This window comes from Orbilia oligospora (genome assembly GCF_000225545.1).
Source record: "Orbilia oligospora ATCC 24927 unplaced genomic scaffold scaffold00173, whole genome shotgun sequence".
NCBI classification, from domain to species: domain Eukaryota; kingdom Fungi; phylum Ascomycota; class Orbiliomycetes; order Orbiliales; family Orbiliaceae; genus Orbilia; species Orbilia oligospora.
This window is the reverse complement of record NW_011645730.1, coordinates 865,135-878,735: the sequence shown is the minus strand read 5'-3', so window position 1 is coordinate 878,735 and position 13,601 is coordinate 865,135. Positions and strand designations below refer to the sequence as shown.

General features: G+C 45.2%; 4 protein-coding genes across 4 annotated transcripts; 3 read left to right on the top strand and 1 right to left on the bottom strand.

Annotated features, from left to right (window-relative positions):
* Positions 1-652: 652 nt before the first annotated feature.
* On the top strand, positions 653-1,108 carry AOL_s00173g251 (uncharacterized protein; the record flags this gene model as incomplete). The annotated part of the gene is made up of 1 exon (XM_011127993.1): positions 653-1,108. The coding sequence occupies one exon, from the start codon at positions 653-655 to the stop codon at positions 1,106-1,108; it is 456 nt and encodes a 151-aa protein (XP_011126295.1).
* A 1,135-nt stretch (positions 1,109-2,243) lies between these two features.
* Positions 2,244-3,441, bottom strand: AOL_s00173g250 (uncharacterized protein; the record flags this gene model as incomplete). The annotated part of the gene is made up of 2 exons (XM_011127992.1): positions 2,244-2,994; positions 3,062-3,441. The coding sequence occupies 2 exons, from the start codon at positions 3,439-3,441 to the stop codon at positions 2,244-2,246; spliced, it is 1,131 nt and encodes a 376-aa protein (XP_011126294.1).
* Positions 3,442-6,913: 3,472 nt separating this feature from the next.
* Positions 6,914-10,900, top strand: AOL_s00173g249 (uncharacterized protein; the record flags this gene model as incomplete). Its single annotated transcript, XM_011127991.1, has 4 exons — positions 6,914-9,169; positions 9,229-9,925; positions 9,988-10,112; positions 10,172-10,900. 4 exons carry the CDS (start codon positions 6,914-6,916, stop codon positions 10,898-10,900), a joined length of 3,807 nt encoding a protein of 1,268 aa, XP_011126293.1.
* A 1,262-nt stretch (positions 10,901-12,162) lies between these two features.
* On the top strand, positions 12,163-12,966 carry AOL_s00173g248 (uncharacterized protein; the record flags this gene model as incomplete). Its single annotated transcript, XM_011127990.1, has 1 exon — positions 12,163-12,966. One exon carries the CDS (start codon positions 12,163-12,165, stop codon positions 12,964-12,966), a length of 804 nt encoding a protein of 267 aa, XP_011126292.1.
* Between the last annotated feature and the right edge of the window lie 635 nt (positions 12,967-13,601).

The following is a 13,601-nucleotide window of genomic DNA, read 5'->3' as shown; positions in this document are numbered from 1 at the left end:
CATTCTTTCCTTTCTTCATTTCTCATCTGCAGTTTTTTTTTCCATTCTTTTAACCACCTTTTTAAAAATAATTTTTATTCTTTGAATTTGCTTTGTCATTCTTTTTCTGTAGAACAGAGAAGCTGGAGAAAAATACCACACTTTCAACACAATTCAAGACCAACAATCCGATCATTTATTTCACATTCATTTGTCATAATCAGTTACACAAATCGACTCTTTCCTTTGCACCGGTTTCAAAAAAATTATTTCCCTTCAACAAAAATTCAAAAATAGATATTACGCCAGCCTCTTCTTCTTGTTATCATTATTATAAAAGAACAAAAGGGAAAGAAGAATAATCGTCTTTAAAGTCCTTAATCAGCTGTCTTCGAAGCAAAAGTTAATACAATCAACGATACGACGTCCTTTCTTGAATCGCCCCAAGCTTCTGTCACTTTAACTAGTACGACAGAAATCAAATCGATTTCAGAATATACTCTTACGACTATTATATATACTCCATAACATCAAATATACACTTTCAAAGCTATACAAACGACTCTCCTATATCCTTTTTTCACTTCCTTTTTCTTATCCAACGAAATTCCAACGAAAGCTTTTACTTTCTCTTACTTCCACCGCTTACGATCTCAAGAAAATCTCATCCAAAATGTTCGGCCTTAACTTCTTCAAACGTCCACAAGCCCTCCAGATCTACATCGCAGCTTACGATCGTGGCCTCGACGCCGCTGGCAACCAAAAGCCCGACCACTGGGCTATCATAATCACTAAATCCCTCTCTCATGCGGGAACCGCCCACCACGTCATTCACGGTCACCCACTATTCGAGTATCGTCCACGCGATGATGTATATGTTCTAAAGTCCCAAAGTCTGGCGCACGTACTACATGTTGGAAAGGTTTACGAAAAGGACGTTAAAAAGGTCGAAGATATTTTCGAGAAGGTGCAAGTTAACAATGTTGACAAGGAATGGAATTGTCAAAATTGGGTTATTGAGGCGATTATGGGGTGTATCGGAGTTAGCGGTGTAAGCTTGGAGAAGGGGATTAAAGTAGAGAAGTTGAGGGAGTTGGTCAAGGCAGCGAGCGACGGCAGAGATATGTAAATGAAAAGAGATGGGAATATATCTCGAGAAGTGTACAGTAACCTCGAGATTAGGAGATTATATCTTCTTTTTTTTGTTTTTCTTCTTTTTCCGATTAGCGTGTTTTCCTTTAATCATACATTTCCTTTGTGTCCTTTAATAATAATTTCATCATATCTGGCCCTATTTTTAATAAGCGGTATTATATATAACTAGGCTCAATGAGAAGCGATAGTTTATGCCAATGTCTTTAATTCAAAAGATTAGGCAGTTTTTAATAGTTAACTATAATGGTCTCTATATCTATCCAGCCGGTCGATCTCTAGATTGACCCTGATTTGTAATGTCCACTCATCGCGTGTAGGTCCCTTCATAACCGGCCAAGGCATATATTAAAGTATTCATACAGATATATATATCTATGTATTTCAAGGATTGGTATGTAGTTGGAAAAGAATATTCTTACACTTATATGATCATTCTTAGAAGGCATTGGCCCCAAAGATATCTAGATGTGATAGTTAAGTATTCCACGGATAGAATTAACACATATCCGCGCTAGGGTATGTATTAGCGGAGTCTAGCTTCCACTATGCATGGCGCAATTGGGGTCCTTCAGTTTTAGTCCTCATTCCTTGAGCCGGGCTCTAGATCGTTCTAGGCTCTAGGTTTGTAATCAAAAAATAATTCCGTTTGGTCTTGGTCTTGGTCTTGTTCCCAAACGTCAAAAAAGGGAGGTACTTCTAGACCATGGAAATTGTGAACTTGATTGTCAATGCTCTCCCGACGCATGTGATGATTAAATTAATTTTATGTCAAAATAGCATTACTGGTGATAACGCGCGCCCTTCGACCAGGGTGGCACATAAGATGCTGCTCCACGAATTAATCGATGATTTCAATTCGTCGGACTAGCATCGCAGGCAGGATGTGGATGAGGTACGATGCTTCGTTGGAACCATATGTATGGCAATAATCCTCGGGATTCGAAGTCGATGCCAATTGTTCACACGGTAGTCAGGGCCCTGCGCAGGATATAGGATATACAGGGTTTTAGATATTAGCTCGCATATCTATCCTAGCATCTAACCTGGGGTAATTTCTGCCTACACCATCCCATAGTGGATGCTTTGGCCAAAAAAAAAAAAAACAATCCCTACGCCCTATCGGTAAAAATCAGATCTACTGCCCCCTGGAAACTTCCTAAAAACCTCCATCTCGCCTTCTCCTTCCAGCCTTTCCTCTTCCATTCGTTAGCACTCTCAGGAAACACATCCAGCACATCATAATAGTTCCATTCATGAGCATTCAGAACAAGTACCCTCTCATCCGCATCGAACACCTGGATCCTACTGATAACTTCACGTGCGTCTTTGAAATTTATCGCAACCGATTTTTCAGGAATTATATGAAACGGGGTAAGAGATGGATCTCCACCCACCGGAAGCGGGTGGATCCGTTCGAAAAGCTCACCAGGACAGGGACAGGGTAGAAAACTTGGAATTTCGACGGAGCTAGGAAGAGGGGTATATGAGTTTGGTCGTAGTTGTGAGCCTAAGTGGTATGAATCTGCCCCAAGGAAGATGAATGAATCATTTAAACCATCTTGTGAAGTAGTGGTCCTTGCTAGGGCGTTTATATGCCCAACAGCATGGCCGGGTGCATCGATGATGTAGAAGCTTCCGTCGTTAAAGAAGTCTATAGCTTTCATGCCTCCTATTGTTAGGTTTGAAGATTCGAATGAAAGTTCGACCACTTCTCGACCGGAAAATTCGCGTGAGAAGAATGGGGCATCAGGGTTTTCGGGATAGCCTGGAGCGAATTTGGAGCGAATGGATGGTCCGACGATGAGATTTGTAGATGGCGGAAAGAGGGAGGGACGGCCCATGTGATCCCAGTGCGCATGGCTACATATATTAAAATTAGGTTAATGGTCCTGTCGATATGCAATTTGCACCTGTAATGTAATAATACCTCCACATTAAACCATCAATAGTATTCAGGTCGACTCCGCCAATTTCTAGTACCTCGGATATATTTTTTTCAACGGTAATGGTAGCCCCGTCATTTTCCCAAGTGCTAATCCTTTTTACAAGGGGTTCCGGTAAATCCGACTTCCAATCTTTTGGCGGTCCGAGGTCAAATAGCACTCTTTGGACACTCTCCTCTCCAAACCCAGACGAGGGGCTTCTATGAGTAATAAGGTACCCGAACGCCCCAACATTTAGCTTTTGTTGGCCTTCAATAACCGGCTCCATAAAAACGGAAAGCGGGCCATCTTTGATGCGAAAAGTGGTATCGATTATCTGAACATCAACAATCCGATTTGATCTTGGGATCTCAAGGAGAGGCATTTTGGGGTTAGAGTTTTGGATGTGTGGTATTATTATTGCCGTTCCTAGTTTGAGTTCCGTGCCTGTCGGTTAAAAGTTTACTGGACTTGTACTGGTAGCTCGACAGACAGCCCGCGCCTGATCGATCGCGATCTAGCTTAATGATCCCAAGGAAGGGTAACTTGGGGTATGAAACGAGCAGGATTGAATTCCAACAAGCGTCAGTGGGTATGTAGTCAAGCTCAGTTATTCTCGCCCAGAATAGGTAGAATCGACACTTATAGGGCTTGTGGAATGCACCCTTGTGAAACTGACGTCAGGCGCTGTGGAGTGATTGCGAAAATCCCTGTGCATATCGCCCGCGACGCCACTCACTAACTTGAACGGTGATGGCGGTGCATCGTGATTCCAGCGCCACAATCGTGCTTTTCACGGATGTGCATGTGGCTCAACAATGCTACCCTTTGGAGAACTGAAGCAGGGAAGGCGCCACTAAAAAAACTGATCGAATTCGGAGAAGCTCAAAGATATTCCGGTCACATTCCCTGCAAGGTAAAAAAAAAAAAGCTTTGACCTCTAGCTCAGGGACCTATTGACGGCTAAGTTGTCCTTTATATCATGCAGAATGTCCCAGCACGACCAAAGTTTTTAATATAACTGCCGATGATAATGAAGCTAGCTGTTACAATAAAAATTTTGAAACCATGGTCGCTTCCCGTTGGAAATGAAGTACTATGTAACATCCAAGGCCAAGGAAGGCTGCGGAGAAACCTTTTATTCGTAATCTTTCCCGTAAGCTAACCCGGCCCACGAAACTTCAAAACGGCTGATAGGGCTTTATCCGAGTTATTAAGTTCAACTAATTAAGCAGGGCAGCAAATGTACTATGGACGCACTATGTATGAGCTCGCCCATGTATTTGGGGGGTATGCAAGAAAACGCTGCATGCAAGTGCAGTAGTAATGGTACCGTACATGATCTACTCGGCCTACATACGGACAAGGGTGGGGACTGGTCTGGCCGCGGAACAGGCTCGACTCGAGGCGTTTTCATCTGATCCTGGCATGAGAAAATCAGCGGAAAATAGGGGAATTCGTCTATGAGGAAGGAGGGCACGTAGTAGAAATATGCCGAGTTAGGTCAAGTAAGTAAGTACTTAAGTACTTCTTATTATGGACTTTATTGCCACCAGCTAGAGGAACGGGACTCGTCGACTTGGAACCGGATTTCATGCAGGTTTCTGACTGATGGAGATAGAGCTACTCTTTGGAAGAGGGACAAGATATGTAGAGCGACAAGATGGGAGAAGGGCCTCATGCACCTTCCATAAATGCATAACTCGATGCTGGGAGGGTGGTCCGCATCTGTATGGCCGGCCGGAGCCTGCAGTAGCAGAAACACTGCCTATTGGCCAGCACCCGCGATGGGAAGAGGGAGGATGGGGACTAGAATTGGGAGGCTCTCCCAGTCAATATCCTTATAGGCGAAGGAAAGAAACTCTAGGCATCTGAAAGATGTGGTGGGTCTGGACAGCTGTGGTCAGGTCTGGCGAGGGGAACAGATCCATCCGTAACAACACCATGGCCAGTACACTAGTATATCATCAACTATAGTCTGGAGATAAAAGTACATTACATGTATACATTACCACAGTTTTGACGGGAGGCTGCTGCTGACTTTGCTAGTGCTGGTATAGTGGGCTTTTCTTAGAATCCAAGTGCGTGCTTGAGTATACTGCACTGCTTAAACTACTAACTTAGTGCTATACATACTTCGGTTTCAGGTGCTTTTAGCACAATCCGTACAGTTACGCAGAGAAATAGGTCCTGCTTAACCTCCCCACCGGCAAGAGGCTGGGAATAAATAGTACGTCTGAGTATGAGCACGACGGGCAAGGTACCTGGTCATTTGCCTTTGTGTTGTTAACTGGTACCTGAATAACAGACTTCCCTTCCCCCCCTCGTCCTCGTCCTGCATCTCCACTTTATAATCAGTGTTCTCAGGAACGGTGCATATTAAGGCCCCTCACTCCATTCCACTCTCCGAATTCCTTCGAGAAACACCGTCAACAACAATTATCATCCCGGCCTTCCTATCCAATCATTCCGACCATTCTCGCATTAAACGCTGTCTCTTTCTTTCACCTGGTTGGTCGTTCTTTTATTTTATTTTTTATTTTTTTATTCTAGCTCGTTCTCCCACCTCCATCTTGCAGTGCATCATCCACTCTGGTTGTGGATGGTTGTAAAGGTGGTGGTCGTACAAAAGACGCAGGTGTCTCCCCTTAGCTTCCACACGCACGCAAAATAAAAACAGGTCGAACCGTGGGAAGGACATAAAGGTTTCACGACGACTCAAGCCAGCTTCGAATCATCGTTCGGAGAAAGGGAAAGATCAATAACCAGCAGGACAGGAAGAGGCTGCGTTTTTCTCTGTCTCAGGTTTCGGGACACCTTCCTTAAGCCACTATCGTACCGCCATCCAATCTCGTCGGCTTGCCTCCCTGGCCTCATCTCAATTCAATACCTTAGGCGAAATCCACGACCAAAATTCCTGGAGTTGACGACGCAACAAAAAATAAGAAGAAAAAAAAAGCCATTTAAAAAGATTAAAAATTTAAAAAAAAGAACACCTGCTATAGCGACGCCGAGACTAGGATACCGGCGATTGGAACAGGGTTTTCATTCTGTGGATCCGTCTGTGCTTCTTATTTCCACTCAAAGTGGTGGCTGAATTGGATCTTTTACGTATTTATGCTGCAGATATTAAACCGGAATCACACCAATCTTGACCAGCTGGGCTAGTGGCGATCTTGAGATCGATTACCCGTTTCCTCTAACCGGGACCCTCTTTTCTAAAGAATTCCTTTCGTTCAGGTTGGTTTTGGATCATTTCACATCGCCTTCCCATACTGTCTTACGCCTTCGCTTTTGGGAATATAATTCAGCCTAGTTTCAGAAACTACTATTATTTTCCAAAGATTCTTCGTCAAGGGAGAACAATGCTATGACATTGCGGATATAGGGCGTTGAAAAATCTTACGCCATCACAATCAATCGAAAATAAAGTGGCGCCCCGCTCAGAAGACGGCTGAACAACAGACTGATAAAACAGACACACTGCTGGATAGTTTGCGGACAGCATATCCTCGGTATCAGATATAAACCAACCTGGTCGAATCTCAATTTTCCTCCTAACAGCGTTGCACGGAGCAGCTGTGGTCTTTTGTACGACCACCTCACGAGTTGGTTCATCAGCAACCTTGTGCGACAAGACCCTGACGATTGCAGCTACAGAGATATATAGGGAAGGCAAACCGGCGAGCTCGCTCTGAGGATATATACTTGTACATACCACCGCATCTAGTATATCTATCGAAGCTTACCGAAATCGCTCTCGAGCAAACTTTGGGGGACCAAACGTGGTGGTTCCAATTGCCCAGCAATCCATTGCTGACGACTTGGTTGAATATTCTCGACAAGTTATGACAATGATGGTTTCTTTGAATAGCGAGGGGACGAACGGGATGATAGCTGGGTCGACAGCCTCGACCGGGAGGGCCTTCAACAGAAGACCGTCCTCGAGTAGCAACTCTCCAGAACGGAAATCTAGCAAGACAGTAAGACGGAGCCAGTCTGCTACAATGTCGATGAATAGCCTGGCACAGTTTAGGGATACGACCATCCGCTCGGTACCTCAGGACACAAGTGATGATGAAATCAAAAAGACTTCGCACCCGAGATCTGCCTTATCGACTCCTCCAAGGACCCCAAACAATGAAATCAACAAACCTGAGTCGCGGATGAATCAGTTTCCCATAAGTACTCGGAACGCTACATTTGCGCCAACTAGCCATCCTCAGCCGTTATCGAATGAGAAAACAATCGAGTATCGCACACGAGCCAGGGCTATACCCCATTCTCCCTCGAGTAGCACTGATGAGACGGATGTTGCCGCGGTTGCTGCCCCACTGAACGAGATATCTTTAAACACATCATTCCAGGCATTAAGAGGAAGATCACCCAATCACAGTGTGCCATCGTCACCGGTGCCACAATCCGCCCCTCCTCTAACTGGGCCGAGTGCTCAGATCTCAACAACTATATATGCATCAAATGGCACCCCGCAAAAAGCGGCGACACCCAAGGTAACGAATAATGCCAAGCTACTCAAGCAAAGATCTGTCAAGAAAGAAGAGTCAAACGGTGCACCGCATTCGATTAAGACTTCAGACTCCATATCAAATCTTAAATCATCACAAGGGGGCGACGCTAGCAAAGTGCTCAACCTGATGAAGGAATTACGGGGTAGGATGGAAGGAACTTTGGCATACAGAATTGGAGATGGCATGACCTGGACAGAAGGGTTTTGCACGATTCAGGAGGAGACCGGCCGCCTCACCCATAACAAAGATGACAAGACCAAGATTACAGTCATCGGGGACCTTCGAGGCTGCCAGATACGGACCAGTGGTACCAAGTCAGACGACAACGAAGGTATCATCGAAGTGTCTACATTCAGTTCGCGTCAGGATATTAAGCTTCGGCCGCTAAATGCATATCAATACGACTGTTGGCTCGCGGCGCTACTTTGTTGGCAGCCAATCCGCCCGGCAGGTCCTAATAATAAGAAGATAAAGACGCAGCCGGTTCGGTTGGCAACTGATCGGAAGGTTGAACGAAGGCGTAATTCTGATGCCACTGTGTTGAAGGAAGCTGCTATCATCAAGGTTGGCAAGATGATGCTGTGGGATCGCAGCGGACAGAGTAGCAATGCCCAGCCCGCTCCCGCATCAAAGGATAAGTCTTCAAAATCCAACAAAGTGGCTGGACCTACCTGGCGACGGATCTCGTGTATTCTTCAAGAGAACGGCGAGTTTAAACTATACAACGAGTCTGACGTCGCTTTACTCAACGTCGTAACGTTGTCGTCACTGTCTCGTTCCTCTATTCAATACCTGGATTCTTCTGTGCTCGGGATGGAACACTGCATCGGTATCTACCCACATGCTAGCACGAATACGCGATTCCAGGCCGGTACGCCACCGATATATCTTGCTTTGGATACAAAAATCTTATTCGAGGTGTGGTTTGTTCTATTGAGAGCATACACAGTACCCGAACTCTATGGGCCCGCCGGTATGACCGGTCTCAGTGCCTCAACAGCTGCATCACCCCAAACTCCTTCCCTCGCTCAGAACTTCGACCTTGGAGCATCTTCTCTTGCAGATGCGTTCAGAGTGCCACGTCTTTTTAGCATGAAGATCGTCGAGGCTAAACTTCCCAATCTGCCCCCCCAACCGGATGAACATCGTCACCAGTTTAGTGAGAAGAAGGACACTGAGTTCTTTTTCGAGCTCTTTATCGACGGGGATATCAGGGCGCGGTCTCCCCCAAGAGTGAAAGGAGCAAGTTGTATGTGGATGGAAACATTTGAATTCAACGAGCTACCATCTCAACTGAATGTTATTGAGGTGGTGTTGAAACAAAGGACCGTAAAGCACAAGCGAGACCGGGGACCGACAAGCAGCAATGGACCTTTATCGACCTATCAAATAATAACTGGCGAAGCCATCGGTGTTATTACAATCAATCTCAACGACTTGCAGTTTGATGCCGAGACAGATACCTGGTGGCCGATCCTCCCGGTTTCCAAGGCTCAAGAAGCGCCTATTGGTGAGGTCATGTTGAGGATGAGGAAAGAGGAGCTTGTGGTTCTAATGATGGAGGAGTACAAACCTTTGCTTGAGGTATGGCTTTCCGCTCTAAATGTACCCGTGAATGTGGCCCGCTAACTCGATTATCATAGCTTATTTCGGACTTCTCTAACGGTCTTACTATCCTAATCAGTCAGGTCGTGAACACGGATCTTCGTCGCCTAGCTCACACCTTATTAAAAGTTTTCCAGGTCTCTGGAAAAGCAGTTGACTGGCTTATGGCTCTTGCTGAAGCGGATGTCAGTGGTATCTACAAAGATGGCGGGTCAAAAGCTTTACCTAACGCTGGGTCCTCTGCGGAAGTCGATGTCCAGTTAAACCAGGCGAACCCCGATCCATCTATTAAATCTGATACTACTAAGCGCGCCCAGATGGAAGCGAATATTCTTTTCCGCGGGAATTCACTACTGACCAAAGCTGTAGAGGCACACATGGCAAGATATGGCAAAGAGTATATGGAGGAAACTATTGGCGGACATGTCAAACGGATCGCGGAGGAGGATCTGTACTGCGAAGTGGATCCAATGAAATGCAAGAACCAGGATGAGATAAAACAGAATTGGAAAACACTGAACTCGCTTGTTAGGAGTGTGTGGCAGTCTATCTTTAGCTCTGGAGGTAAATGCCCGTTGGAGGTGAAAAAAGTTCTATACCACATCAGGCTTTGTGTCGAAGAGAAGTTTGGAGGTATTATTTCGGGACCGACCTATTCTAGCGTTTCTGGCTTCCTCTTTCTCCGATTCTTTTGCCCGGCCATCATGAACCCGAAGATGTTCGGTCTTTTAAAAGGTAAGTTACCGTCGTTCCGTGCAAAACTGGCAACATAGCTTTCGATGCTAATCCCCAAATAGATCACCCTGGTACGCGGGCACAAAGGACACTTACCTTAGTTGCGAAGAGTTTACAGGGATTGGCTAATATGACTACCTTCGGCGTGAAAGAGCCGTGGTTCGAAAATATGAATGAGTTCTTAGTTGTATGTATTCCCTTAGACGCTCTTATAGTCTGTTCTACCAAGTGCTAATATCTGAATAGGAACACAACGGCGAGTTCAAGAAGTATATTGACTCTGTGAGTGGGTCGCCTCCAGAAGTCGTTACGAGCTTCCAGGTTCCACCATCCTACGCCACACCTATAACAATCCAAGCCCGTCTTCAACAGGGTTCCAAAGAAGGGTTCCCATCACTTCCCTTCCTTATTGACCAGCCCCGCGCCATTGGTCGGCTGGTTCAGATGTGGCTTAAGTGGCATGAACTCCAAGAAGCAAAAGGCGGTTCGGTGAACCACCCTAAGGTGGCTGGTAATGAAGATGTGCTAAAGTTCCACGAGATATGTTTGCATCTCAAAGAACGAATGGAGAAATGTGTCGAAGTCGCTGAAAATGCAGAGAGGCCATCAAGTAGTCTCTCGGGTCGCTGGGAGGCTGTTGCAGAAGGTGTGACCGGTTCATTAGGCGCTGGTTCCGTATGGGAAAGTGGTAGCAAAGAACCAACAATTGGTGCTGGGTATACTATCTCTTCAGCACCCACACCCACATCCGCGACTCCTGGTCCTAAACAGCGAAACCCGTCGCCCGGCGGGGGTTCCAATTATACTAGAGCTGTTTCTGCCACGAATTACAAGAATGGGAATGCGCCCCAAACTAGCGGGTTTTATGAGGACGACCACGATCTTGGAAATATTGCACAACTCGGGAAGACCAAGATTGTTGACTTTGTTGGAGGAATAAAGAAGAAGGTACAAGCAGCAAAGGATGCACATTGATGCACACAAGTTGCCGGGGTACTGAGTCTGTGGTTGCGGGTGGCTGAGGTGTCTTGCCCTTTTTTTTTACATTTGAGCGCCTGTTTTTGGTGCTTTTTATTCTTTGCAAGTTTTGATTTTGTATTGCTTGTTCCTTATGGATGTTGCCAGTATTGCTTGTTCTTTATGGATGTTGCCAGTTTCATGATATCATTTTGTAACGGCTGGTTTTTACGCATCTCTCTACGTATACTTTGATGATTTTCGATATCTTGGTACCTCAACGTCTTTTCATGATGCTCATCTTGGTCTAACGAAGCGATACTAGTCGCACAGATGCATACGAGGTCCGCTTTAACGTATTTTTATTTATGATATAACTCCCTTCGATATTCCGGGTGCTATTCGCCTAGTTCAGCGTACTATTGTTGTCATTTATCTTGTATTCATAGCGACATCTAGTTCAATTTGCAGGTTTGGTCGAGGTCTTAAAATTTCAGGGCAACATGGTGTTCCCAATTTTTTATGAATTGGCTCTCGTCTATTTCCTGTGGTATATCACGTCGTGCTGGTACGTACCCGGCCGGCCGGTGGCCTGAGCCTCAATTTCCCCCGCACAGTTATCGATATCAAACATCGAATTTCGGGTTGGTTTTCCTCCGCATGGAGCATGACATGGATTGCCCAAAAGACTACAAGTTCAGAACGGACCAAAAGCCAAGGGTCGACAAGCTTGTAAGCCTTGCGGATATGTGCCGGGGTTGTAAGGGTAGCCTGTCGTATTTCTATCCTTTTGCGAGTTTGTTGATTGTGTAATACAGCTGTAAATAACTAATAGGATCCTATTACTGTGCTTTATAAAAAGGATTTAATTCGCCAGCGCAACGGGTTATAACGTTAGATGGCTTCGAAAAGGTTTGCATATATCGTTTTTTCTGAGGGACCCTCAACTATTAAAAAATCATACGCTATTACGCATTTGTTTTACATACCTTTGTCGTATATTTGTTCCCACCGGATCTAACTGCATCGCATATGCAGGCAATCACGGTTCATGGCAACTTTCATAAGCACGAGCAAGACTGGTTTGATGGATTGAAAGAATCATCGCCCTTATAAATTCGTTTAACAGAAAACGCAAACAGACCTAAAGACTTAAAATCAACTAGACTTTCTTTCGAAGCCGAATACTCAAAACCAAGCAGCCGACGATTTCCTATTTCCGCGTCATCTGCGCAGCGTCGATCGGAACCTGGGAAATAATACAACATAAACAACACACAATGTCCACAGATATTCTACCGGAAGATGTTGCATGCCAACTACCACCCCGACCGTCCCTCCCTCTTCCTACAGAACTCGAGGAAAAGATACTCTGCGAACTATCTCTTAACGCCCGTGTCGTTGCTTCCTGTGTCTGTCAAAAATGGGCAGATATCCTCGTCGCAACGCCGAACTTCAAGAAAAGACGATATACCTATACAACACCACTCACCGATAGTAACGTCACAGTGCATCGCCTTGTCGCCGCTAGTACGGGGCATATGCAATGTACTCTACAAAACGGGGGGGTTACAAAATATACATTCTTTTATTGGCGGCCAGATAAAGCGAAACCTCTGAAGGTCGATATCACCAATTCACCGTTTTTGGATGACTCGGTGTTTTTATACCCCCCGGTTGAGGAAACTTCTGGGGCTGTTATATCTGGGGAATTGAGGTTTAGGATCGGCGGGGTTATATGTGACCCCATCCTCCGTGGCTTCTTTTGGCATGGTGACGAAGAGGCTTCAGAAGGGGTAGAGCTTACGGTTAGACAGATGACGGAACGGATTGCCAAGAGGTTGGTCTCGGAGATCGAGTCTTCGAGGTTGTTGGCGGACCGTGGGCTGACGGATGAAGGTGTGGAACTGAAGTTTCGACCTACGGGACGCTGGACGGAGAAAGCGGGGAACGGAATGGATGCTGTTCGGGATAATATGTCGGTTGTGGAAACTAGCACAAGGTTCGGAGAGAAAAACGTTCAACAAGGCTTTGTGAAGCAGAATCCTTATCAACAGAACTTTAAATTTGCAAGTAATACGTAGTAGTGAAAGGTGGGGGTATGCGGGCTAGCGCGGTGGGGCACCCAGCCCGGTTACATTCATTTCTTGCCAACTTAAGAATGGTATGGATTCAGGCTTTGTACTATTAAAATTATGGAACACTTGGATTTTAGAGGGGTGTTTATTTATGTTAGAAAATGTGGCTGCATATATGCATAAGTCCACTTCGGAGGTGCTGGAAATGCTTTGATGCTCCGAGCATCCTACACTCATTCATGATCAATTGATCAAAAACAATACGTAGTTACTTTTCATCGACCCTTTATATACGTCTTGCTGCCTTAAGCTTATAAGGGGTGAAATATTAAATGGTAACTTTGAAGACCAATACTCTGCAAAGATCTGTACATATCTACAAGGGCACATTCAACGAAAAGTTTATTAATATATATTCCACGTGGTGTGCATAGAGATACCTACGGAATTGAGCTTATGGGTGTTAACTACTGTCTGGGTGTTTATATCTAGAAGTCGTGATTGCCCAAAGTAGGACATACGGCCATTGGCGCCTTTAGAGGTATTATGCTTTATACTTGGGTACGAGACAACTTTATACCTCCCATGCTTTTATATTTTTTACGAACATGCAAGTGTCTTTTTCGGCGTCCATCTTTTTC